The 27,943-nt window shown below is 37.1% G+C and overlaps 2 protein-coding genes across 2 annotated transcripts in view; one reads left to right on the top strand and one right to left on the bottom strand.

The window, feature by feature from the left end:
• The window catches only part of LOC134746193 (lissencephaly-1 homolog), a 38,356-nt gene extending 24,760 nt beyond the window's left edge, over window positions 1–13,596 (bottom strand). The window contains exons 1-2 of the mRNA XM_063680520.1: window positions 13,441–13,596; window positions 9,964–10,090 (exon numbers count right to left, since the gene is read on the bottom strand). Of these exons, the coding sequence (XP_063536590.1) occupies window positions 9,964–10,001 (38 nt within the window). The 5' untranslated portion in view covers window positions 10,002–10,090; window positions 13,441–13,596. The remainder of the gene's footprint in view (window positions 1–9,963; window positions 10,091–13,440) is intronic.
• Window positions 13,597–14,005: 409 nt separating this feature from the next.
• LOC134746162 (sarcolemmal membrane-associated protein) overlaps window positions 14,006–27,943 on the top strand; it is a 57,201-nt gene continuing 43,263 nt past the window's right edge. The window contains exon 1 of the mRNA XM_063680466.1: window positions 14,006–14,677. Within this exon, the coding sequence (XP_063536536.1) occupies window positions 14,483–14,677 (195 nt within the window). The 5' untranslated portion in view covers window positions 14,006–14,482. The remainder of the gene's footprint in view (window positions 14,678–27,943) is intronic.

The raw sequence follows: 27,943 nt of genomic DNA, 5'->3' as shown, positions 1-27,943 counted from the left end.
GGGGTGGTGGTGCCGCCTACGCGATTTGCTTGTATCGATCGCCCCCCGTTGGCGCCGCAACGTCAGTGAAGTTATTCTCATTACTTACCAACCGCAGGAGAACGTTCGTACTTGCGATAGTGTGATCTTAATTTACGCCTAGTTTTCATTGATCGCGAAGTTACATTATACTGGTTTGTTTTGGCGATTTCTCGCGAGCTAAAGGTATGATGGGAATACAATACCAGGCCAGAGCGAAGTGCGTCACGCTGAGAACCTTTTCACGGACTCGTCCGGACAACCTTCCCTGGGGTCCTTCGGATGCGAGTAATCAGCGGATTCCTCAAGAGATACTTATTTGATTTGGTACTCGTACAACAGAGCAGCTTAGATTTAATTCACTGAATCGCAATTTCGCATAGGTTACTTGTGTAAAGTGGCGAGGCATCCTTAAAAATAAATTACCACCGGCATGCTTGTTTCAATAGAATTTTATTGAGCGCAGGTGCTCAATTCAAAACAGCTATTGAAGAAAAACCAACCAAATGTATAGCTTCAACTTTAGTACCGGTATACCTAAGCTAAACAAAAAGTACCTATTGGATAACTTCTTTACTAAGAATTCGCGATTTGAATCGTAGTAAACGTGTATACACATTCCTAAATGACACTCGCATGTCACTACACTCACTACTATCAACAAATACCAGATAATCCACGTTTAGAGGCGAAAACAAACATGCGTGATGCTAAAAAGTATAAGGATATCGAGTAACTCACGGTCATGCCGTCGTAGGGTTTCCCGCTAATGATAAATGGGGTTACATCGGGGGTTGAGGCGAAATTGGAAAAACAGAGGGGCGCCAAATGCCATCAACGCTTCATGATGGGGATAGGTCAAACACTGATAGTGATATTACATGTTCTTTTTCAATTATGTAAGTGGTTTACTTAATATCTTGTTGTCATGCTGGCGTATTGTGGACTCACAATTGCTCAAAACAACGACGGCTTTTAAAGTAAATAAGAGAGTCATCTATCTATTATGGTCAGATTTATTTACACTCGTCTTAGTCGTCTTATCTAAGTTGTATATACATATACTTCCTTATTACCTCAGTAAGTCCTTTTAGTATTTATTTGTACAATCGAAGGCAAAAATATCGATCCAGACAAATGGCCAAAAATATGTGAACACGTTTTTATTGTCTAAGGTGTAAGAGCGTACACATATTTTTGAAACTTTGGGAATAAAAAATATATATTTATGCCCTTGACTGTACAATTGGTTAGTCAGGATACAGTTGACAAAATCTTTGTATAAAAAAACCAACGAAGTCATCAAGATATTACAGAACAAAACAAGTATTATTTTAATTTTTATTATATGTTTATTAACTTTTGTTTTTTCTTTGTATTTAGTTGAATTATTTTTATGTAACATTTCTATAGGTGTCACTTGCCTGTCAATAAACGAATTTATTATTAAAGGGCTTCGAGCAACACGGAAGGGAGACGGCATTTGCACTATTTCCCCTCTGCCAGGCATAGGCACAACTGTGCCTATGGCGCTGCGTGTTGTGTTGTGAGTGTGACTCGTCCGTACACAAAAAGAGATCGACGTCTGCAAGATTTGTCTTTGACGTGTGTCATTTTTTATGTAATTGTGTCGTCATTACAGATTGGATTTTGTATGTAGTGAGTGAGAAGTGCGCCTGTGTGCACGTTTCACAAAATTATGTAAATAAAACATTGAATTTCGTAAACGATTATGCATATTATGTAAAGTAATTTAGACGTCAAAACTAATAAATTGGCTAACTGCACACCCGAATGATTTCCATTTAATTTACAAAATATTCTCATTGATTTGTCTTTGGTATAAGAAAAACCTTCAATTTGTGTTTAGCAATAAATTTAAATAAGAGAGCATTGGAGATACTTCCACGTTGCAAACAAGTAAGGCGTGGCGCAAAGCAGTGCAGACGCAGAGCGAGCAAGAATTTACAAGCTTATAAGTAGTGTGAGGCAGTACAGTATAGGGACGTGTATCTACAACTGTACACAACTAGAAAATGTAGGTACGTTATTGTATACTACAGAAGCTGAATGTATAGATAGCGCTTAAGGTAGCGGCAAAACGGCGCCGGCGAAGACTGCATTCCTTGCGATCCACCGAGTTGTTTAGCCAACGGGTCTTGGACCTTATAATGGGTTGCATGCCTCATTTCACGACCACGACCGGCTTCTACCATGAGCTATAAAACTTTAGGTTAAATTGCGTTCGCTGCGTCGGTGGTAAATCCGCAAGGTTAACCAAATCTTATTACTGCGAAAGTTCCTCGTACATTTTCTTTCCAAAAATATTTATAGCATTTTTTTACAATGCGGTACAGACAAAACATATACCCAATTCTCTAATTCCGTTACACAAGATACACAAAGATTGTCTGGAAGAGATCGCTCTTTAGCGATAAGACCGCCTGTTGGTTGCCTCTAAGTATTTAAATTTGAAATTGTATCTTTTATAGAGGTGTGCAATAAAGGGTATTTTATGTATCTATCTATACTGATCTATACCATAGTATACCTATTCATATCCCCAATTAAGTTACGAAAAAATGCTTAAATTACTTATAACCCTTATAAGTAAAATAATCAAGTTTGTGTATTGGAGGAAGTATTTTCGTGCCGCTCCCAAAACTTGTTACTACAATTCACCGCAGAAACGAGGCAAGATTGTTTTGATAACAACGGTAACCTTCGTTAAAAGAATGGTCCGTAAAGAGCAGGTTGACATTGATGCTACTTGCGTCTTCTGTGATACGATGATTCATTCGCATTCAATACGAGCCAGTTAATTGAATACGTTTGTGTTGTGTGCAAGAGGAATGTACCTATTTAAGAATCCTCACATGATACTTTTCAAGGTCCGCGGTACCGCGTAACTGATGTAATTTATTTTAGGACCACCTGGGATGCTATTACTTGCTCAGTGAAACAGACCAGAATAAATGCATTCTCCGATTATTTATAATTGTTACGGGTCCTGAGCTAAAGCTAAGCATCTGAATCACCTGCTATGTAAGAATACGCGACCTGGGTTATTACTTGAGTATTTTGGTCTATATTTATAAACAGTTGTCATCACACGCAGACTTCAGTAGGTGAATGATTACTAGATCGCATACTTCAGCGCAGCTTTCTAACTGATAACACGTTACATAACACGAGCGAGATTATGATCTTGATAAATTTTGGCCATAAAGTATGACGTAATGCAACTTTTTGTCGTTGTTCGGATATTCAAATGTAAAACTGAATGTTGATCGATTATGATTATATGGTATGATGCAAGGAGATTTTTTGTTGTTGTTTGGGTGTTCAAATGTAATGTACAACTCTCGATTTGGCCCAGATAGCTGAGGCCTCTACGACACGAATTTCGAGACCGTTATCGTTTAATTCAATTCAATAGAACACTGAATAAGATTGCTTTTGATCCACCCACTTTCACTGTTATTATCTCGAGTATCCCAGGCGATGATAAGGCACTTCTTACAGGAAAAATAATTAAAACTATAGTACCTACTCAATCTATTCATTTGTCCAATCTAATTTCTATTGTATCAAAAATAATAAAACTACTAATACAAATGCTGTTTAAAGTATTCAGTAGCTAATACTTTCTATAAGTAACTTTACAAATAGCGTTTGTGCGGAAATTTGAACTTGAGGTATCTTCAGGGTCAAGAGACACCTGCTTGTAGACGAGCATAAATAAATATTCTGTCATGGTTACAGGGCTCAAACAACCGGGTAAAATAAGTTATTTATATATTATTCGGGCCTCATTTAATTTAATAGCGAAAGAAGCTGCGTTCCGACACTTGGCTAAAACGTTATTATTGTAACGAAACAAAAAGTTCAAATTCCGCAACCGGCACGCGTGGCTAGAACGGTGGTTCGGCGATCTTCGGAATTAAGAGTATCGCGGACCATATCCATTCAACGAAATGTTACAGTTTTAATTCGTGATCGTTATTTTTAATCAAGGCGCGTTCGACGACCCCGATTCGTTGCGTAGCAGATTGAAACGGAAGGCGGAATCTGAGCAATCTACGAAGAGGGTGCAGTTTAAAATTGATAAAAGATGGTGCGTTTTGAGCGCTTTCCGATCGACCTTATACACGTCGTGACGCAATGGCTTACGTATTAGGAGATTGTTGTCCGGGCTCGGCACTTTTATGGAAATCACGTTAATACTTTGATCGCATTTCTCTAATGAGCTTACGCAACTTGACATATATTTTTGACAAGTTAAAACGTCCAATTTGTTCATTGTGGGACGATAGCGTGTGAATGGCGTGGCCACATCTTTGTTTAGACATCATGGTGCTCGCGGTTCTCCTTTCACCGCGCTGAGGCAAAGGGTATGTCAAGGAATGCCGGGGCATTTTAGGTCACAACACAATAGAAAATTAGACATGCGCGTCTGACCTTACCTATAAGGATCTCATTGAGGATCTTAATAAGTACCAAGTATTACGAAATAAATTAAAAGAATAGTTGTCTAAATTGATAGCGTTGTTTGATAGTTACAAGTTTATTAAGTACGCAAAGTGTCAGCATCTGTTCATGTCACGGGTTTTCTCACATGTTTGTTGTATTGTAACATTTGTAACCAAACCAGTCGGTAAGTGAACCGTTGGGCAAACCTGACGTAAGGCCATTGTCTATAAGCAGTGTTGACACGTATTCATTTACGACTACACAACTTTCGACTTACAAATGTCCCAAAATGTAAGTAAAAGTTTCTGTTACCAGTAAACACAGGTTAGCTTCATTGATAGCTATTGAAAACCGTATACATACGTAAGAATCTCGTGATCAGCGTCATTAAAGCTCAGTTACGCAGCTCATGACATGTAATCAACGGTCCAACTAAGGTTATGGGATTCAAAAACGCCACAGTACCGAGTAAAGATGATGGGATTTCTTGGTAGATGAAGAAAGTCGAGGTAAAAAGCTGCAAACGCACAGACGCCGGGCGGTAACCTCTATATTATTCGAACTTTTATGTAATGTAGAGGTTATATTGTAGCTAGGTATAGAGCTTTGGACAGGAAGTGAGACTGTCCAGTTTTCAGTATGTGACTTCTTTAACACATTGCAAAAGTTACCTTCCGTGTCGGTTCGACCGCTATCTGTGCGTTTGAGTCCTAAATGAAGGAAGGTGCACAGAGTTCAACGACTCGGCTTGGCGCTATAAGAACACTGTTACTTTCAAAGGTCGACGGAGCGAACGGGCGACCCCGTAATCGCCCAGTCGACAATAGACTAAAGTAGCAAAATCAGTGAAGATTTTCCGTAGAGATAAATCGCAATTTCACACCCAAGCGTCGCAATCGCAATACCCTGTTATCGAATCCGATCTTTGGTATCTTAGATGGTAAAAATACAAGTATAGTAAGCTATTTCAGCCCGCACTGGTGTTGACTGGAGGGTACCCTATGAATATCATGAAGATAAACAGTGTTCAAAAGGGAATTAAGTAACTCTTGGTAAGAGTTTATTTTAAAGGGTGTGTTGTCCTACAATGTTAAAATAATAAAATATCTTAATGTACGTTCCAATCATAGTGAAATCAATAATTAAATCATGATTGAAAGTCAGTACATTTGCAGCGAAATTCTATCACACCAATTTAGCTTCGCACAAGGCACATTCCAATTTCTCTCGAACAGTGCGTAGTTTGTCTCAGCAAGTGTTAATTATTCAACAGACAAGGCTAATAAATAGATCTTCTTTAAGTAGTATGTAACGAGTACTATCCTCTGTCGCACTTTAAAAGTAATTATACCAATTTCAACCTTGGGCATATCACCCGTGATTTGTATTCATACTTTCTAGGATAAGTGACTAAGCGGGCCAGGGGGCGTAGCCAAGATAGCAATCGTACATCGACAAACGTCAAATGTAAACATATAGTAAACATTCATCGGGATGACAGATGCCACGAAAATTCACATGACTGTTCCTATAAATTATTTAAATTTCGATTGGCGTTTTCTGTCAACTATTGTCATTTTGGCTTGGCTACCAGCCGGGCTAGCACATGATTGGCGCGACAGCATCACAGTATCTCGCCCGCAAGAGAGACTACCCGTCCCTCTTTAATTAATACAATTAGAAAAAGACGGGTCTCGCGGGCAAAATACTGTCGCGCCAATAAGGTCTAAAAAATCTAAATTTTGTGTGATGTAATTAATGGCCGACCCCTTCCACAATTTTAGATCTATGTGATATAGTTTTGTAGGTATTTACTATTGACTTTATCCTGTAACTAAACGGAAAGAAGTGGCCAGTGGCCACCATTTGCCGTTTAGTTGATAAAGCAAAAAAAAAACTATGTGACATATACCAAAGGTTGGGGAATCAGTAGGACTACAATATTATTATACTGATTTATACAAAAAATAATTGGTTTATTAGAAAACCCAATTCCCATAATGAGGGCGCCACTGGACGGTCGACGCAGTCTTAAGTATAAACTGGGGTTTTAAGATAAGATACCTACTTATTACATTTCTCTCGACACAATTTCTCTATGCCTTGGATTTTCTCTGTCAAATGTAGATATCTTGTATTTCCCACTTTTAAATCAATACTGAGCACTTAGGAATGACGCAGACAGTTACTCAGACGCGGAAGGAAGTAAGTCGTTATGCGGTTATACAAACGTAACTGTGCTTATATTTCTATTAGAATTGTTCCGACTTCGGTAATAGATGTATCACTTTCAGATAAAGCTTACAGTTTTCACAGTATTTGACATGTTACAATATTAATTACTATAAACATATGTATACACCGTGTTTTTATTGAGTAGGGTATTTGACTACTAGTCAAATCAGTTTCTATTTTCGAACTTTACTGTCAAAACGATTTTGCTACTATGGAATTTATATGAAACACTAGCATGTGACGTCACAATCAAATTACCTACTCTTTATAGTTTTATACGGGTTTTAAAATAGAAATTGTGTCTAAAAATAACTGCTGTCTACGTTTCTCTATTAATCTTCTGGTGATTTATTTCATGCATAGTTTAAAATAATTTATTTTAAATACAGTCAAATATAGGTACACTGTTCCGTTAACTTCGGGGTATGTTTGAGTATGTTTAAGAAAATTAAATGGCATAGTTAATTTTGTTTTACAAAAGTAATTAAATGTTGCATATAGCGTTATTGTAACACGGGCATTACATTTAACTCAACCAAACAACTGAAAACAGTGACATATCAATGTCATTTCGAACATCGATCGTCCGACATAATACTTAAGTTTAGTAGCAAATGTATGAACTCGTACTAAACACTAATCAATATGTAAACAGGCCCTAAGGCAAGTGTACACGGTCGTAGGGACATTATCAAAAAAAATAAAAATGATTACCTCCGAAATGGAGTTAATTAGAATACCGGTGTCTTTGAGAAAGTTACTTGATTTAAGCTCAGGAATGCACCCTTGATATTAAAGGAAATTTAAAAAAAACACGGTGTGTATAGGAAATACTTATCTAATTATGTAATGGTAAAATTTACTATTTTATTTCGCATTTCATTTATTTTGGTATCATCTTTAGCTGACATCCGATATGACTGTTGCAGAAGTATGGGTAATTAATTGTTTAATTAGGCTCCTATACCAAATTTTTGAAACACTACAGATACCTAAATGTGATATACGGTCAAGGAGTTTTATGTACCGTACCACCTCGTTAGTGACAATAATAAGAGATCCCCGGGGCCTGGATTTAGAGACCCAGGGCCCCTAGGCACTTGGTAATTGGTATGACACTTGGAATTTAAAGGGGCCCCATTCTCCATCTCAAAACCTTTATTAGGTTGCCTGGGCCCCTAGGCCCAGGCCGTGTGGGCCTATGCGGAAATCCGGCCCTGGAGATCCCTAGCGGCTTTCATATTCAATCAACAAGGTACGAAATACACAGAAATCATATTCCTTGATAGTATTTACTAGATGACGTTATAGACAACACATTTTACTTATGTCATCATCATCATCATCGTATCAGGAGGTTATACGGTTTCCTTCCGGCATTTTTAACAGACCGGCGGGCCACATTTATTACCGATCTAAAACGATTCACATAGGAATGAGTAATCTTCAATTACTCTGTATCTTCGCGTAAGAACTATAAAGGCACATTTATAATTACTGGAATAGCTTGTGTTAATAAAATAACGACGCTGCTAGCCTTATAAATCTTATAATATAAGGGTAGAGTAGTGACCAGATCAGAAGTACGAATTGTTGGTCTCAGGTTCGCATCCCACAGGTGTATTTCACACTTCCAATATTCGAAGAGTCCTAATCCGAGGCATTTATGTAGAAAAAATCTGGGTTGTATTTAGGTTCATATTGAATACAGGATGTTGGAAAACCTAATAAACGTTTGGCCTAATTAATTCTAATAGCTGTGCATACGGTGGGAACGAAAGTTTCCAGTGCCAGTAAAGTGTCGGTAAGATTGCGTTAGACACGACCTTGCTACCGCGCAACTATTTGCTTGACCGAATTCATTGAAACTGTAGTATTTCTACAGTCTTTTTATATTAGATATACTCTATCCTATTGTGCTAATCCTTTGAGCGCCAAGGCGCCGAAAATGATACGCTTTTGTATTATTTCCAATTATTTCAGATGGTAGGTAAGAAGTTGCGCGGTTTCCTAGTAGATTTTCTAGAGTAGCTTATATATTAAATTTTTACTTACATAACTTAATAAAAATCAACATCATGCAGCCAAGCTTTTAAACAAGTACGTAGCTGACCAAAATAACTTCTTATCAACAACTTTAGTTTAACGATAGATAATAGTGCTTGTATTCGATTAAAATTAAAATAATGTTAAAGGTGAAGCTTAGATTCACCACATTAAGCGCTAAGAATTCTCAGTCATCGTAAGTAGTCGTTTTTTTTAGAATATGTGCACGTTATGTACCTATAAGTCGGCAAACATAATGGCAATATTGGAATCCACTCTGTACTCAATGGTTTATACTCGTATAATTAGTGATAATGATAACGACGGGCTAAATAAAGCTAGGAAAATAAAGTAGTTAAATACGTAGACACGCGGCAGCCAGGTTTAGGTCAAAAGGCCATGGTCTTTTGCGGACGTTATGCTGTCTCTGCACTCTGCGCGAGTGACTCCCACTTCGGATAGTAATGGCAAAACACAATACTAACAAAAAAATCGAAAGTTCAAAGCCAAAACTCGCTGGGGGAAAATTAACTTAGCTTATCCTGGCACGGTCTTTGAATATTTATTCCATAAAATATAAAAAACGGATATCAGTTTTATTTTAATAAACGAACTAAGGGAGGCAGAGCCTGCATCGTCAATTCTACAACCAAAATATAAATAAAACCCAAAGACGCTACATGCTGTAAAAGATCGATCGTTTTATTTCCAGCCTAGGTTTGTAAAGACGAACCAGTAATTATTTATTTATTTTATTTGTTAGGAAAACTTACAGCTAGAGTAACAAGTTGGGTAATAACATAGAAACAGTAAGCCGATTACAAGTTTCCGCAGATAGAAACTGCGTAAAGTATATGACGTAATAATAACACATGTCAATATCTCAATGCAGCATAAAAAAATACGCATCTACACACAATAACTTGGCCACCCGTAGAATTCGTAGTGTAAAATGCTATTTAAAACTAAAAGCAGTCATCGATGCTTACAGGCGTGTATTTAATGAATTTAGATCTAATACTGTCTACGACAAATACTAATGTCTGAACTGAACTGCACAATCATGGTGCTGTTAAATTTATTAGGTTTTTGGTTATACTTGAAAACGTCCACACGCTTTGGCGCCTAAAGTAAACCCCTTAGTAGTTATTCAGAGAAAAAGACACACAAAATATTCAAGTAATTACTTACAACTCCTCTCGTTGCCGTTGAGACAACACCATTTTCATCGTGGTCGGGTGCTGCGGCGGGCCCGGGTACTGCACTAGTCTACTGTTTCACGCGGGAGACGGCGGGAGCGCCGTGGCCATTATCACACCTGACCAAAGATAAACAGGTTTAATACAACAAGCTTTACTTATAGGCATAGTTTGTCTGTGTTATTGAACTTTGAACCTTAGCAATATTACTTTAGGATCCAATTAGGTCTCGATAAAACAAAGACAAACTGGTTTATTTGACAACAAGCTTTACTTTTAGGCATGATTAAATAAATATGTCACATTGAAATTGTAACCTTTTAGTACTATTGCTTCAGGTTTAAATTTGATTGGAATTACTGAAATCCTATTACGCCTATTTTGATACTAGTTAAGGAAATTGTTATAGGTAGTTAGGTACCTAAATTAATTCAACCTTTTGATTAATACAGATTTTTATTAAATTGATATTTATTTGATATTAAAATACAATGATAAAACTATAATCATAGAAATAGAGATTTCATTTTTATTATTATAAGCAGACTGGAATTATTGTGGCATTTTTTGAGTTCTCATTTATCGACTTCCGATACACAATATCAATACAATGTAGAACACAAAATATTAAAAAGTTACAATAGTTAATGGGTATTTGACTGTAAAAGAAGTAATTTAAGCAAATAATATGGAAACAGATGACCACTTATTTCTTCTGTAAAGAAACCAATGGAATATTTGTTAGCACTAAAACAGACTGAATGTGAAATTGAAAAACAACACAGAACTAAAGTAATAAAATGTGAAACTAATAACTATTAAGTTTTCTATTGTTTTATTGCACATCCCTATTTTGCACTTTCAAGTACTCAAAAGTTATCTGGAAGAGATCGCTCCTTAGCGATAAGACCGCTTGTTATTTAGGTACCTGTACTATAAATCTTTTTTAATATGTTGTATTCTAATACATCCATATAGGTGCTATATAAAAAGTCGGTAAATGAGAGTCCCTGAGTGACAATTCAAACTGCCACAAGAATTCCGGCCTGTGATTAAAAGCATACATCGGGGTTTTCAGTGCGGGAATGTTATACACTAGTCAAAAAAAAGAGGTAAAAACTAGAAAAACCATTTATAAGCACATTTGCAGCTTACTACCTATTTTTAATTCATAGTTTGGTAATTATTTTACAATAAACAGCATTATAAATACACGAAATCATTCTCACACCAAAAACCCTGATGTAAGCTTATAAGACTTTAAACTCTCGTGTTTTGTACACATAATTAATGTCATTACCGGGTCTAAAGCGATTAAATTTCATTATTTTACCTTGTCCCAGAAGACTGACGTCCCAGCAAAATGTCAATTGAGATATTGATAATTACTTTATATAAATGTTAGTTGGAACGTTGGAAAAAAGGTTTTATTCGTGTTAGACCCGGTAATGACATTAAATATGTATGCTTATAATGTAGAACGATGAATGTATAATTAACTGTGTTTTAAACACAACCTAGATATACCTAGCCAAGGAGAAAAAAGTAGCAGTATCAGAGACACCAAATTTTTATCATGCCTATTAAGTATAATGAACTCCTAAACTATGTATGGGAAAATATTTTTTTAACTATAAATCAAATCAATTTTCTTAATGATTAAGTCTATTTTCCTAAACTTGATATCTAACTATGTGTAAATGGTTCATTAAGCCTTCAGGTAGCATACATTAGTGTACTGGTATTTTTGAGTTGTCGAAAGGATAACTTTCTTTTTAATAAATTGTTTAATTGCATTCTCAGGCATACTGCGACACTAAGGGTTACTAATAATAAAATAGGTTTTTATTTCCACATTACAGACCCCTTTGGGAAAAGCCTAACCCACTGCAGACTAAGGGTTAGTAGGTAAATAATCTAGCAAGCTATATATCCTATCCAGGGGTGGCGTTAGGCATCGGCAACATGGGCCACTACCTACAGCCTTGCGGTCCGAGTGACCTAGCGCTCCAATGGTTAATGCGCTTATGCATAATTCGGCCACCAGGGGGCCTCACAAAATGTACTTTGCCCACATTCAATTTTAGTCTTGCACCACCACTGATTCTATCTCAGCAGATAGAAAAGAAAAAGTAGACTGCCAAAATGTCTATGTCAAAGGAAAAGTTTGTTTGTTTGCAAAATTAGCTAAATTTAAATTGTATACTACAATAATAAAGGCTATTTTTATTATCTTAAAGAACCATTTTGTCAATAAGATTTTGCATTAAAAACCACTTAAATTGGTTCATCCATCTCAAAGCTTTAACATTACAGGTAGATACACACATAAGCATGCCATACAATATGCCATATTATAATATATATCGGTCTTTGTGTTGCGGTTGTTGCTAAAAATTGGAAGATGATACACCAGCCACACAGCTGGTGACAATTGGCACCTGTTTTCGTGAACGAATCAGTAGTAACCTAATCAAATATATATTTGATGTATCCTACCCTACTCAACATTATAGTCAATTGGGTACATATAGGTATTTATTTATGGCATATTTTTCAAGTAGGTAGGCATTCTGATAAGAATAGGCTTAGAATATATATATATATATATATGACAACTATATTGAAACTTGGTTTAAGTAGATATCATTCATTACCAAGCATTATTTTGTTTAGGTTACTATAAAATAGTAATAAAAAAAAGGATAAATCCACAAATTTGGCCAATCTTAACTAATCAAAAAGATTGAATTCAAATTTAATCAACGGTTATAACATTATAAGGAATTATCAATATTTTATATTTATTAATAAAGGAAAATGTTGTGCCACTCAATTCATGCCTTGAAACATTTTCAAGACAATAATAATATTACATACAGTGTTACTAATTAGAAGGAAGTGAAGCATATAGATGATTTTAAAATGTTGCGTTGTAAATGTTTTTCCATAATTGTATAAGGACACACTGCAGTCCTTTATTACAACAAAAATAATCAAAATAGTCAAATGTTTTCCAACTAAGGTCACTGTTTCACTTTAAAAGGACTGTATCTACGACAGTTTAGATGTCAATATAAAAAAACCATTGCGATGGCAATAGTACAAATATTGTTGCGTCTAATGTCCAACTAGGTTTAGATTTGAATTTCTCTGAAATGATAAAATGCAGTAATGACCATTGCAGTGACTCAGAATCAGAAATTAAACGTCAATATCTGTCAATTTGCCACATCAACCATGCGATGAAATTTTGGAATATAAACGATTTTACGACACTTCCTTGTTTACAATACTTAGTTGTTAACAAGTGTCGGGAATTACTACATAAAACTAACTGTACAACTAGTCAAATAATGTAACAGAACGGCCATATTGACCACATAACACGGACGGAGAAACATTCAAGGCACAACGTAGATTCACTTAAATCTTAATTCACTAACAAAACTAAGTAATAATTACTTACAAAACGCAAAAACACTTAAATTTGCACTTATTCGTAATAAATCACTGACAAACACACTTCACAAGACCCGAGACAGAAACCGTTCGTTGCAATGGCTCAATAAGCCGTTGTCGAGTTTCGATTTTTCTTTTCTCTGCTTTCTAGCGTGTTGAAGTTTTAACGCCATCTATGATCAAAGAGCAAAAGCTCTATGTTTTCAACCTGGCAATACTTTTAACGCAGATAAACAAAACATGAAGGTGAGGTAAAATCCATAGACAATAAAGATTTTTTGTGAAAATATCGGTATTTACCGAATAAGACCGCACTAATGGGTATTTTATAGTCACAGCTTCAACGGATAATTATCTTAAGATTTTTATAAAAAATATTATGTATAATAACAAGTGTTATTCTTTCCATATTTTTAAAATATTTTTATGGTATATATAATTGTTATTAATATTTATAGTTTTGATAAAAAAAGCTCAGAAGATTATACATCATGAGGTATTTGGTACTACCATATTCGGTTGACGAAGTACTGGACAATAAAGTACCTTTTAAACAGATGAAGTACGAGACGTTGAGACGTGCCTACACTGCCTACTCTACCTACCCAAAACAAATGTCCGATCTTGCGCCCATTTCGTAAGTTCCTCGAACGACTATTTCGATTGACGCCCTACTAAAATTATTTTTAAATTATATTTGGGCAAATGTGCACTATGAGTTCTTAAAAGAACGATTTCGATTCGAGCGTAGTATATTTTGTTAGTTTATTGAAGAATTTAGTGTTTTATATTTATCGTCTCGGCCGTACTTAGACGAAAGGAATCAAGTTTCATTACAAATAAGTGTTTGCGTAAGTTCAGCGTAATCATTTCGCGAAGGATAAATAAGTTGTCTTGGGAATTTGGGATAATTATCGTTTGACCGTCAAGATGGCAGTGAGCAGACCTTTCACCTGGTAGCGCTTGAGTAGTCGGGCAGGATCCTCGATGAGCGTCTCGACGGAGAGTGTGCGCGGCGCGGGTGCGGGCTCTGACGAGTGCTGTGTGCGATGGTGATAGCAAAGCGAAAAGTTAAAAAACCGGTGTACAACACGAGTACTATCAAAAATATGGATTACAACTGGGCACCAGGTCCAGAGCCCCCTAACAACCAGGAGATAGGGGTGCCGAAAGCGGTGTTCGTTCCACATTCCAACTCCTTGCCGTTTGAAGAGAGAAGGGTCACCCTGGAGCAACCTGTCAAGGCAAGTATTCCCAAACACTTGACTGTTCTAAAAATATTGGCACTCAGGTCACTGACACTAAACATCTTCTATCAAAAATCTCATAGTAAACAAGTGTATTTTTGGCTTATACTTTTCGTTGAATGTGTTTGCTTTGTTGTGTCACTGCTGTATTCTTATTAAACCTGTTAAGATTCGTTGCATTTACTGAACCAATATAATTTTGATTATCTGGGTTTTTCATTGATAACAAATAGTCATTCATGTTATAAATTGTGGTTTGGTGTAGATACCACTTACCCTATTATTTTTCCTTATTATCAAATTGTTTGTACATTGCCATGGTAATTCCATCCACCACATATTCAACTTTGCTAAACAAGGAATAATTTAAATGAAAATGGAATGTGGTTTAGTGTACCACGAAGTCTAATAAACTAGTTAATTTATTTACAAAGCTGATTTTAGACTTGTTATTTAATATCTGCACACGGGTGTTTATTTTTTAACAAGTACTAACTCCCTGACAAAAGTAATTTGGTATCACCTTGTTTGCTCCAATATATTACAAATGTAGTAATAAAGTATATCTTATAATTGAATGAGTGGACTATGAATAAGACAAAACCAATAATATGATTTACTGTTGAAATATAAACCCTAATAACCTGCCCGGGAGCACACCCTTTTTTTTTTTGCAATGTGGTAATGCTGTTACGCATTCCCCCTGTGACCTAGAGAGGCGTCGGGGGTTATGTGGGACTCCCATCTCCCATTCCTTTCTCATAGCGAGAAAAGGGGGAGAAGTCCTACCCACTTAACCCACATCGGCTTTACCCGCATTGCCGTATGGGAGACGTCATGGGATCGGAAAAAAAAAAAAAAAAAGAAAAAATATTTATTAACTAAGAGTTTACAATTCGTGTAAGATTAACTTTGGTACCCGCACTAGGCGCGCCTGTATCGCGGGGACCAAAAACAGTAGGTAGTTGTAACAAAGAGTGTTATAACCGGTTGACAATTTTACTTAATGTTAGGTTAACTAGGACTAAAAATTCAACACACACACACACACACACATTCTACCTTTACCATATCTTACTCAATTGATTAACAATATGAGTTTATTAGAACTTGCATCCCTAGATAACAGTTGATAGACTTTGTAGCTACTCTGCAGTTTGACTGCAAGGTATTATTGAAGGGAGCTTGGACGTAATTTACCTGATATGGGTCCTTCTTTTAGATAAATCTAAATAGACAACCATTACCAGACTATATATGATACTGCTGGGTACTGGCTAAATCTCATCGTAGAATATAGTCTCAGGTATATTATGGAGTCCTTATGCTTAAGGATTTTTAATAGATACTGATATAACATTTATATTTGGGCTATACAAGCAGTTTCATTGAATCTCGTTAATCTAGTATCACAACAGTCCTAATCTGTGAGTGTACAATTGATAAGAATTTATCAGTATTTGGAGCCTGTATATACAAGGATTTATCTCCAGTAACTAGGTATACACCTTTGATGTTTCTCAATACTCATTGTATATAATATTTATTTTCAATTTTAAGTTAGGGCAACATGCCTTTGATGTTTCTCAATACTCATTTTATATAATATTTATTTTAAATTTTAAGTTAGGGCAACATTTTCCAACCACATTTTGGCAAAACCTCAGGAAGGGATTAAATGGAAGTAATTTCTTTAAATTCTGTTGATTTAAGATAAAAATCACAATTTTGTTCCACATGAAGCACATGTAAATTCTAGCTAGGTAGGTAGATATTCTAAGTTAATACGTTCATTACAGGTTTTTTTGTAATCAAGCTGCTTAATTTTTCACAGTAACTACAAAACTACAAGTTTATAAACAAACTAAATTTATGCTAGGGATGTAGCATTTTGTTGCAATTTGATATTTCAGTTTTACTGTACTTACATAAATTCATGAATTTACATAGTTCTCCTTGTTTGAAGTCAACAAAATAAAGGACTATTGCTAACCAAACCAAACCATGCATGCATGTTATTGGTAAGCAAACCAAAGTAACTGTTAAAATGTTATTGACCTCAATCAAAATAGAACTGACCAACCTTCCAATTTGAAATGTTAATCAACATGAGTAACCAAAGCTTTGATTGATTCAATAGTCATAATAAAAAATACAAGAGCCAAGTCTGCTCGCCATCCTTATTAACGTTTCAACCCGCGTCTCCCTATGCATAGAAGTGATTCCTCTAAGTATGCAACTCAGGCGTGTTTGTAGTCAATCAGTCAATGTAAACCCAATACACTTTTAGCCCTTATGTTAATAGTATTAACGTCTAAAACTAGTCGAACTTTGATTGCATACCGTACATTCGCCTCCAAATATAAGCCTACAATTTTGCACTTTATTGCACTGCAATAAGGCGAAGAATGCGTACATATTATTGACGCAAATTGTGCTAGTCCTGCCTGAGTCAGCGTGACCCGAAGTACTCGAGACAATTGTGCATTGGCAATTAAATTTAATGAGATTAAATTGTGCTATTTCTGGACATCTGCCGCTAGTAGCGGATGCCAGTCTTATCAGTACCACCTACGTCTCTTTTGAGGAAAAAATTAGGTACAGGTTAAAAATTATTATGTAAAAAAACTGTGGCGTTCTGGCGTTAGCATTATTAGGTTTATTAATCTACCCACTGACGCGTCCATCCCGCAAGCTGGTTATTTAAATCAATAAAATATACTACCTATAGAAATGAAGTTAGATTCTCCTACAGCAGCGCAGGGGCAGGCTATGAACGTTGAGATTATTTCTTTACATTTTGACAAGATAATTGAAATAAACGTCTGTTCTTCGTGACCTCCGTAGGTGGCGTAGGTACCTACTGTACTGACATATGTAAATGCGCGTAAATCTTGCATTCTAAAATGACCACACATTTGCTCTACAATGATCTCTAACCGCTATACCTACCTACGACACGAGGAAGAAGCAAATTACGGATGTTCACAGTAGATTCAGTGGGTTAGTCGATAGATGTTTATAGGAAGGTATTAAAAGTACCCGAAAAATTAATCGCGTAGGTACTTATTCAGCGTGAAGCCAAATAAGACCTAGGGCCCGTTTATCAAAAGCTTGTATTACAAGCTACAAGCTTTTGACAAACGGGCCTTTGATAGGATTTGACGGTTGCACATTTTTGCTTTTCTCTACGCACTATATGGGGCCCATTTCAGAAATATTACAAGTTTTGTTTTACAAGTGTGTAACCATGGCACACCATAGGGGAGAATGGCGACAAAGTATTGCCCATATATGTAACAGTTATACCTATTCTATACTATTACAATTAGTACAATATTAGAATTGCTATCTTACATTTATTGGGAATGAATTGTCACCACTACCAGTACATATGAAAATTTATTATCCTTAAAATATTCGTAAATGTGCTGCAGGTGTACACGGTTCTGTATTTATTTTAACTTGCAAAATACCGTAATGTTTTGTAGCATTAGTAAAGCTGATTTTTGGCGTATTACATGGATTTTTAAAACAACATTTGCACATTGGTTCGTGCTTTACATTACCTGACGATCTGGCTGGTTAAATAATTAAGCAATCAATACATTTTCATTGGCGTCAATGTAACGTACATTCGATCATCAATGCGAAGTGATTTACATTCTAGTTATGTGCATAATCGACGACTATTCGCGTGCAGTACGCTATTATACTCGCAACGCTTAAAGGGTGCATCTCAGGAAACCAGTAAAAGCGTGAACTTCGATTACACATAGTTGTCTTTAACATTATGTCAAGTTATTCTAGACGGTAAATATGATTTGTGAATAAGACAGTAGACCGTCCGCGGACGCCATAGACATATCGCAAGCATGATTAGAATTTATAACAGAGACATGATGCAAGGTAATATAACACTTGATTGGGTACGAAATGGAAAGGAATTTATTTCAATGTAAAAACACCTTTATTGCTGCAATGAACGCATTGTTTACATTTAATTGTGTATCGTATACGATTCATATAATGAGATCAGATTAACTTTTACTAACTTTTGCTAGTCAAACATACTTACCTACTATTTAGCCTTTTAATGGTCTACAACGAAATGATGAAACAGAATTATTACATCTCCCAATTGTTCTTAATCGTGAACGTGATACACGTGGTCACAATAAGCAGGATATAACATCTACAATTTGCCATCAGCGAATCCTTCATCTGGGCCACATAGAGTACAAAAGAATAATGTGAGCCTGGATAAGTTGATCGGGAATGCTGGCGGCTAGCTCGAGAAATACTGAAATACCTCCAAATTTTACTCCATCGTAAGACTCGTCCGACCTCCAAGCATAGATAAAAGCGTGGTCAACTCGGGTTATGTTGACCACGATCCTCGATTATAAGGGAACAACCAGAGATAGAATATAATAGATTTCCGTAGCTTTATCTGTTTTAGGTTAGGCACTAGATGCCTTAGATACCGAAGCTTCCGCCTACGACTCGCAACCGGCTCTTTGTCGTTTATTCCATTAATCGAACGCCATTCTGAAGTCTCGTAAACGGTGGTGCAATGTTAATACATAGGTAGCTTGTCTCAACGTGCGTTATTTGGGGCAGCTGTTTGAATGCTCGCCGACGTCATAGGAGTTCGTTTCGGTGTGGTTTCCGTCAATACGTTTACGTTTTGTTGAAAGTCGGCATCGTACCTACCTAATTAGTAAATACTTGTTTTTAAATATCCTTTCTTAAAATTAGTTTCCAAACTTTTGTGTAGAATTAACGGTTTCAAGGCTTCTTTAAAACTTTCCTGAACGATTGCCGAAAGTTATTTCAGAAGTTTTATTTTTTATATCGTTTTCGTTATTTGAATGCCGCGATATCAAATAAAATTGTCATATATGCTTTATAGATAGAAATTTGGTTTCTAATAACGCTTTTTAGCAAGTTCAAAGAACATGATACAAGCCTAACAACACGCCCATCAGTGGTCGTAGCCCGTTGTTTGAACCTTCTTCCCACTAATTACCGGTGCTTACAAAACGAGGGTAGCACAATGCCTCGCTCGCTCTGCGCATATCTATTAGCTCTAACAATGACAACGTAGGCTAGGCATGTTGCCTCGAGAAGCTTTTTTTAAAAGAACCGTGACGTGTATGAATTGTAAAATATCAAGCTTTGGGACACCGACTACGAATTACGAAATAGAGAATGACGTAAACATCAAAGGAGCCTACTATTTTCAGTTCCTTCAGCCTTACTACAGAGAAGCAAATAATTATGTTTTCTTTTCTTATTAGCTTTTTTAGAATGCGTCGGGTATCTTATAGCAAATTAAATTTAGTTCCCCTGTGAACGAAGTAGGCTGACCATTTTATGACGAGTTGCAGGGTTTGACTAGTTGCTTTTCAATTCAATTTAATTATTTAATTCGAATCATTTTGATCCATATAGTGTTAGTAAGCACAACAAAACTTAAAATTAATTAAGGTTAGTGACATACAATTACAATTCACAAAACACACACATAAATTATAAAATAAAATACAATAACAAATAAAATAAAATCTAGGCAATCTAGATGCACCATTTCTCAACATCTGTTGCGGCCACGTGTAGACTGTTCCAGTGTTTGAGTAATGGTGCATCTATCTTACCTGCCAACGTTTTCAGGATACTATTGTTACTGCCACACAGTCTCCGCATAAGTGACGCCGACCCTCGTGAAGTTGACCACCCCATTTCGTTTGCCCGCAAATGGCATATCTATATCGTTAGTTCATCGTTAGTTCACGTTTGTTCAGTAGGTAAAATCGTTAGGACCCGATTCCAAAGTCGATTTAAAAAAAAAAAAAAAGGGGGTGGCTGTCTTCACGCTAGCCACCCCAAACCACTTTTTGTTAGTTTTTTTGGTCTAGATAGCAAGATATTCGTTAGTTCATGATTGTTCAGGCATTGGAATCGTTAGGACCCGATTCCTTCATTTTTTATTTTTTTTTAAAGTGGGGTGGCTGTCTTCACGCTAACCACCCCACCCAGAAATCAGTCAAACTAACCATGTGAATCCATCGGGCGACGTTAGTTCACGTTTGTTCAGGCATTAAAATCGTTAGGATCTCAATAGATTTGCTATAAAAAAATAAAATCAAAAAATTCATATTGGCCGGCCGAGATAGTTCAGCAGGGGGGGCGTAACAAGCAATCGACACAGATACTAACGATTCTATGCCCTAAATAAGCATCTATAGACGATATATAACCGATACAGTACGGTAACTTGCGGGTATTCAGAACAGATTAAAAGATTTTCGTGGTTTTATATTTTTTTTATTCTATGGTGGTGGCTGTCTTCACGCTAGCCACCCCAAACCACTTTTTGTTAGTTTTTTTGGTCTAGATAGCAAGATATTCGTTAGTTCATGATTGTTCAGGCATTGGAATCGTTAGGACCCGATTCCTTCATTTTTTATTTTTTTTTAAAGTGGGGTGGCTGTCTTCACGCTAACCACCCCACCCAGAAATCAGTCAAACTAACCATGTGAATCCATCGGGCGACGTTAGTTCACGTTTGTTCAGGCATTAAAATCGTTAGGATCTCAATAGATTTGCTATAAAAAAATAAAATCAAAAAATTCATATTGGCCGGCCGAGATAGTTCAGCAGGGGGGGCGTAACAAGCAATCGACACAGATACTAACGATTCTATGCCCTAAATAAGCATCTATAGACGATATATAACCGATACAGTACGGTAACTTGCGGGTATTCAGAACAGATTAAAAGATTTTCGTGGTTTTATATTTTTTTTATTCTATGGTGGTGGCTGTCTTCACGCTAGCCACCCCAAACCACTTTTTGTTAGTTTTTTTGGTCTAGATAGCAAGATATTCGTTAGTTCATGATTGTTCAGGCATTGGAATCGTTAGGACCCGATTCCTTCGTTTTTTTTTTTTTTTTAAGTGGGGTGGCTGTCTTCACGCTAACCACCCCACCCAGAAATCAGTCAAACTAACCATGTGAATCCATCGGGCGACGTTAGTTCACGTTTGTTCAGGCATTAAAATCGTTAGGATCTCAATAGATTTGCTATAAAAAAATAAAATCAAAAAATTCATATTGGCCGGCCGAGATAGTTCAGCAGGGGGGGCGTAACAAGCAATCGACACAGATACTAACGATTCTATGCCCTAAATAAGCATCTATAGACGATATATAACCGATACAGTACGGTAACTTGCGGGTATTCAGAACAGATTAAAAGATTTTCGTGGTTTTATATTTTTTTTATTCTATGGTGGTGGCTGTCTTCACGCTAGCCACCCCAAACCACTTTTTGTTAGTTTTTTTGGTCTAGATAGCAAGATATTCGTTAGTTCATGATTGTTCAGGCATTGGAATCGTTAGGACCCGATTCCTTCATTTTTTATTTTTTTTTAAAGTGGGGTGGCTGTCTTCACGCTAACCACCCCACCCAGAAATCAGTCAAACTAACCATGTGAATCCATCGGGCGACGTTAGTTCACGTTTGTTCAGGCATTAAAATCGTTAGGATCTCAATAGATTTGCTATAAAAAAATAAAATCAAAAAATTCATATTGGCCGGCCGAGATAGTTCAGCCGGCGGGCGTAACAAGCAATCGACACAGAAACTAATGATTCTATGCCCTAAATAAGCATCTATAGACGATATATATAACCGATACAGTGCGGTAACTTGCGGGTATTCGAAACAGATTAAAAGATTTTCGTGGTTTTATATATTTTTTATTCTATGGTGGTGGCTGACTTCACGCTAGCCACCCCAAACCATTTATTGTTAGTTTTTTGGTCTAGATAGCAAGATAGCCACCCCTGTCTTCACGCTAACCACCCCACCCCGAAATCAGTCAAACTAACTATGTGAATCCATCGGGCGACGTTAGTTCACGTTTGTTCAGGCATTAAAATCGTTAGGATCTCAATATATTTGCTATAAAAAAATAAAATCGGAAAATTCATATTGGCCGGCCGAGATAGTTCAGCCGGCGGGCGTAACAAGCAATCGACACAGAAACTAATGATTATATGCCCTAAATAAGCATCTATAGACGATATATATAACCGATACAGTGCGGTAACTTGCGGGTATTCGAAACAGATTAAAAGATTTTCATGGTTTTATATTTTTTTTATTCTATGGTGGTGGCTGACTTCACGCTAGCCACCCCAAACCACTTATTGTTTGTGTTTTTGATCTAGACAGCAAGATATTCGTTAGTTCATGATTGTTCAGGCATTGGAATCGTTAGGACCCGATTCCTTCATTATTTTCAAAAAAGTGGGGTGGCTGTCTTCACGCTAACCACCCCACCCCGAAATCAGTCAAACTAACCATGTGAATCCATCGGGCGACGTTAGTTCACGTTTGTTCAGGCATTAAAATCGTTAGGATCTCAATAGATTTGCTATAAAAAAATAAAATCAAAAAATTCATATTGGCCGGCCGAGATAGTTCAGCAGGGGGGGCGTAACAAGCAATCGACACAGATACTAACGATTCTATGCCCTAAATAAGCATCTATAGACGATATACAACCGATACAGTACGGTAACTTGCGGGTATTCAAAACAGATTAAAAGATTTTCGTGGTTTTATATATTTTTTATTCTATGGTGGTGGCTGACTTCACGCTAGCCACCCCAAACCATTTATTGTTAGTTTTTTGGTCTAGATAGCAAGATAGCCACCCCTGTCTTCACGCTAACCACCCCACCCCGAAATCAGTCAAACTAACTATGTGAATCCATCGGGCGACGTTAGTTCACGTTTGTTCAGGCATTAAAATCGTTAGGATCTCAATATATTTGCTATAAAAAAATAAAATCGGAAAATTCATATTGGCCGGCCGAGATAGTTCAGCCGGCGGGCGTAACAAGCAATCGACACAGAAACTAATGATTCTATGCCCTAAATAAGCATCTATAGACGATATAATAAGGGTTGCCAGGCTTTAAAAGAAAATAAGAAGGTTATAAGTTGCTGATTAGCGAACTAGACTCCACACTCGCGTTCGCGGCTTCGCGCCCCGATTCCCGCACGAGTGTGGAGGGGGCTTAGTATATAAGTGGATCAGTCATGGATTCTCTTTGCTCGTACAAGACAGTCTTAAGCCACTCGTGTGTGGAGGGGGCTTTATACATGTGCGGTGGGGGGAATGGACCGAACGGGACAGTCTTATACTAGAAGACGCTTTCTCTGCTACACCTACTGAAAGATACTTGAAGATACATGTATATTTCAGTAGGAGTATGGTGCACATAGTATGGTTTATGGTGGGTAACAAATAAAGCCCATCACAGATACGGCATCTGCCGATATCTTTTAAGATCCCTCCACACTCGTGGGCGAATCGCGGAGCGAAGCCGCGAACGCGAGAGTGGAGTCGAGTTCGCTGATCTGCGAAATCGACCACACTCGCGTTCGCGGCTTCGCTCCGCGAGGCATCTGCAGATGAATTGCGATGTATCGGTCTGTATATTTCGTTTCTCTCACAATTTGCAGTGTTGCTTCCCAGCGAGATCTTGGTGTCGTTATAGCTGATAACTTAACATTGGGAGGAACACATTTTGGGTTTTACCAAAAAGGCTAACTGTTTTATATATGATTAAGAAAGCTTTCCGTTATATGGATATAGTTATTTGTTATACAAGGGTGCAAAGTTGTATTTTACCCGCGAGTGTGGAATTGATACACGAGCAAGCGAAATGATTCTATAGTTGAACCACGAGCGTAGCGAGTGGTTCTAAAATAGAATCCTGAGCGTAGCGAGTGTTTCAACACACGAGAAGTAAAATACATTTGCACCCGTGTGTAACACAAAACTTTTCCCCTCACCATAGCGAGGAAAGTACAACATCCACAGGCGTTAGATCATCTTCGTCACTGGAATCACTATTTTTTTTACGATATTATAACAAAAAACTGGAAATTCTGTATTTTACGTGAGAAGTTTGTAAGTAAAAAGTTTGTTGACAATGTTGAAATTCTGACGTATGAAATGTCAATGATGCGTTTTGAAATTGCATTGACTCAACTTGTGCGTTCAGAATTATATTTAACATCATTATTAAAAAACAAACGTTTCTTATGGAACTTTAAGGTCTATGACATAAAATCATTAAATAAAGCTAAATTTGGTATTTTTTATTAGATTCTCAAACCATTTGTTTAATGATAATTAATATCAAACGAATCATTATTATGAGCGTTTTACGTTTTGTTATCTGTCAAGCTACTTAAACACGCTCCATCCAAGGTCAAATTACTTTCCCCACTAGTGGATAAAATGCGTTTTTCCCTGCTAGTTTTAAAGGATAAAAGACAACTTTCCGAGCTAGTGAGGGGAAATAGTTATTTGTTATACAAGGGTGCAAAGTTGTATTTTACCCGCGAGTGTGGAATTGAAACATGAGCAAGCGAAAGGATTTTATAGTTGAACCACGAGCGAAGCGAGTGGTTCTAAAATAGAATCCTGAGCGTAGCGAGTGTTTCAACACACGAGAAGTAAAATACGTTTGCACCCGTGTGTAACACAAAACTTTTCCCCTCACTATAGCGAGGAAAGTGCAACATCCACAGGCGTTAGATCATCTTCATCACTGGAATCACTAATTTTTTTACGATATTATAACAAAAAACACTAGAAATTCTGATTTTTACGTGAGTCTGTGAGAAGAACAGTAAAAATTTTGTTGACAATATTGACATTTCTGTTCTGACGTATGAAATGTCAACGATGCGTTTTGAAATTGCATCGATTCAACTTGTGCGTTCAGAATTATATTTAACATCATTATAAAAAATCTAACGTTTCTTATGGAATTTTAAAGTTTATGACTTAAAATTATTAAATAAAGCTAAATTTGGTATTTTTTATTAGATTCTCAAACCATTTATTTAATGATAATTAATATCGAATGAACCATTATTATGAGCGTTTTACGTTTTGTTATCTGTCAAGCTACTTAAACACGTTCCATCCAAGGTCAAATTACTTTCCCCACTAGTGGATAAAATGCGTTTTTCCCCGCTTGTTTTAAAGGATAATAGACGGCTTTCCGAGCTAGTGAGGGGAAAAGAATATTTTAATTAAACTCTATAAAACATACGTACAACCCGGTCACAATATCTGTGCACCTCGCTGGAATGTGGCGCCTCTCCCGCTTCCCCTGTCACCTCTCCGCGCACTCCCCGGTGCGACAGTACGGTTAGCATCTTCGTTGCCGCTACACCTCCACATTTCTCGAAAAAACTTTTTTTCACACCGTACCCAGACCGCCGATATGACGTCACGAGGTCAGGTGCACAGATATTGTGACCGGGTTGTAAGATCCTTATTGGAATATGCGTTCCAAATTTGGAATCCATATTTCCGAAAGGACATCAACCTTATTGAAAGAGTCCAAAGAAGAGCAACAAAATTGGCGCGCATCTCTTCGCAACCGATCTTACGAAGATAGGTTAAAGGAATTGGGCCTGACAACAGTGACAACCTTGGAGCAGCGAAGGCAACGTGGTGACTTAATAGAAACATACAAAATACTCACAGGACACTACAACGTACCCGGGTTAAGTGACATTTTCACTCGGAATATGAATGACAGACTGAGAGGACATTCTCTGAAGCTGGCACGGACGCAGAGTAGTAGCAACCCAAGACGACACTTCCTGTCTAACCGTGTAGTGAAAGTGTGGAACAGTTTGCCCGAATCCGTAATCAGTGCGCCTTCAGTGAACTCCTTTAAAAACAGACTCTACAAACATTTTACGAATGGACAAAACACAAGTGCAGGACATTGATATGCACGTATCAGCTATTTTAAGCTGCCTGTGCATTCGTATATAGTAATAATAATAATAATGTAGGTGCTAAACAGAGAGCGATATATATTTTGGTACAATTTCCAATTTTAACATATAGTTGTTCAAGCAAATCTTGTCAGTAGAAAAAGGCGCGAAATTCAAATTTTCTTTGGTACGATATCAATTCGCGCCTACATTTTTAAAATTTGCCGCCTTTTTCTACTGACAAGATCTGCTTGCAAGATTTAACTTACTTAAAGTGACAAGTGTTTATTATTCTATAATTTTATTGTAGTACTAAAAAAAAAATTCTAATTATGACAATAGAACATAATTAGTTATTTACCTATTTTGTTTCACTTTATTTATCATTCAATACATTTAATGTTTTTATGCCTTTAGTCCTAATCATCTGCAATTTCAATCCGGAGGTCGCGGGTTCAATCTCGGCTTGTACCAATGAGTTTTTCAGAACTTATGTACGAAATATCATTTGATATTTACCAGTCGCTTTTCGCTGAAGGAACACATCGGGAGGAAACCGGACTAATCCTAACAAGGCCTAGTTCCCCCTCTGGGTTGGAAGGTCAGATGGCAGTCGCTTTCGTAAAAACTAGTGCCTACGTCAATTCTTAGGATTAGTTGTCAAGCGGACCCCAGGCTCCCATGAGCCGTGGCAAAATGGCGGGATAACGCGAGGAAGATGATAAGTTCTAATCATCTGCGCACCACAGTTTGCTCCTCTCTCCAATTCCCTGAAATGTTGGTGCCTTCTATACATAAAGCCCCAAGCAACTGCTTTATTTGATCACTGGTTTATCCGGCACTGATAGCATACCTTTTAGATAACAACCCTCCTGCCTACTGACAATAGGAGGATATAGAATTATAAATATAGCGAAACATATAGATTTATTTATAGGTACTGAATTTACTGATCATATACACTGTCAACATAGGTTAAAAATACAATGTACAATTTAAGATCAAAATGAACTACAACTAGTGCCAAATATGTGCGATATTACATTGACTTTTTTTTATACTACGTCGGTGGCAAACAAGCATACGGCCCGCCTGATGTTAAGCAGTCTCCATAGCCTATGTACGCCTGCAACTCCAGAGGAGTTACATGCGCGTTGCCGACCCTAACACTCCTCTCCCTCGAGCTCTGGCAACCTTACTCACCGGCAGGAACACAACACTATTAGTAGGGTCTAGTGTTATTTGGCTGCGGTTTTCTGTAAGGTGGAGGTACCTCCCCAGTTGGGCTCTGCTCTAGATCTGGAATGACATCCGCTGTCCTGTGCCCTACCACACAAAGCGAGATGTTATTCACAGTGCCCATACCTCTCTTTTGGACGTAGTTTAAGGACATACCCGGGTCGGATATACTTTTGTTATGTTATAATAATTAT

The sequence above is a fragment of the Cydia strobilella genome, chromosome 12 (genome assembly GCF_947568885.1).
Source record: "Cydia strobilella chromosome 12, ilCydStro3.1, whole genome shotgun sequence".
In the NCBI taxonomy this organism is placed as follows: domain Eukaryota; kingdom Metazoa; phylum Arthropoda; class Insecta; order Lepidoptera; family Tortricidae; genus Cydia; species Cydia strobilella.
This window is presented reverse-complemented; position numbering and strand designations above follow the sequence as displayed.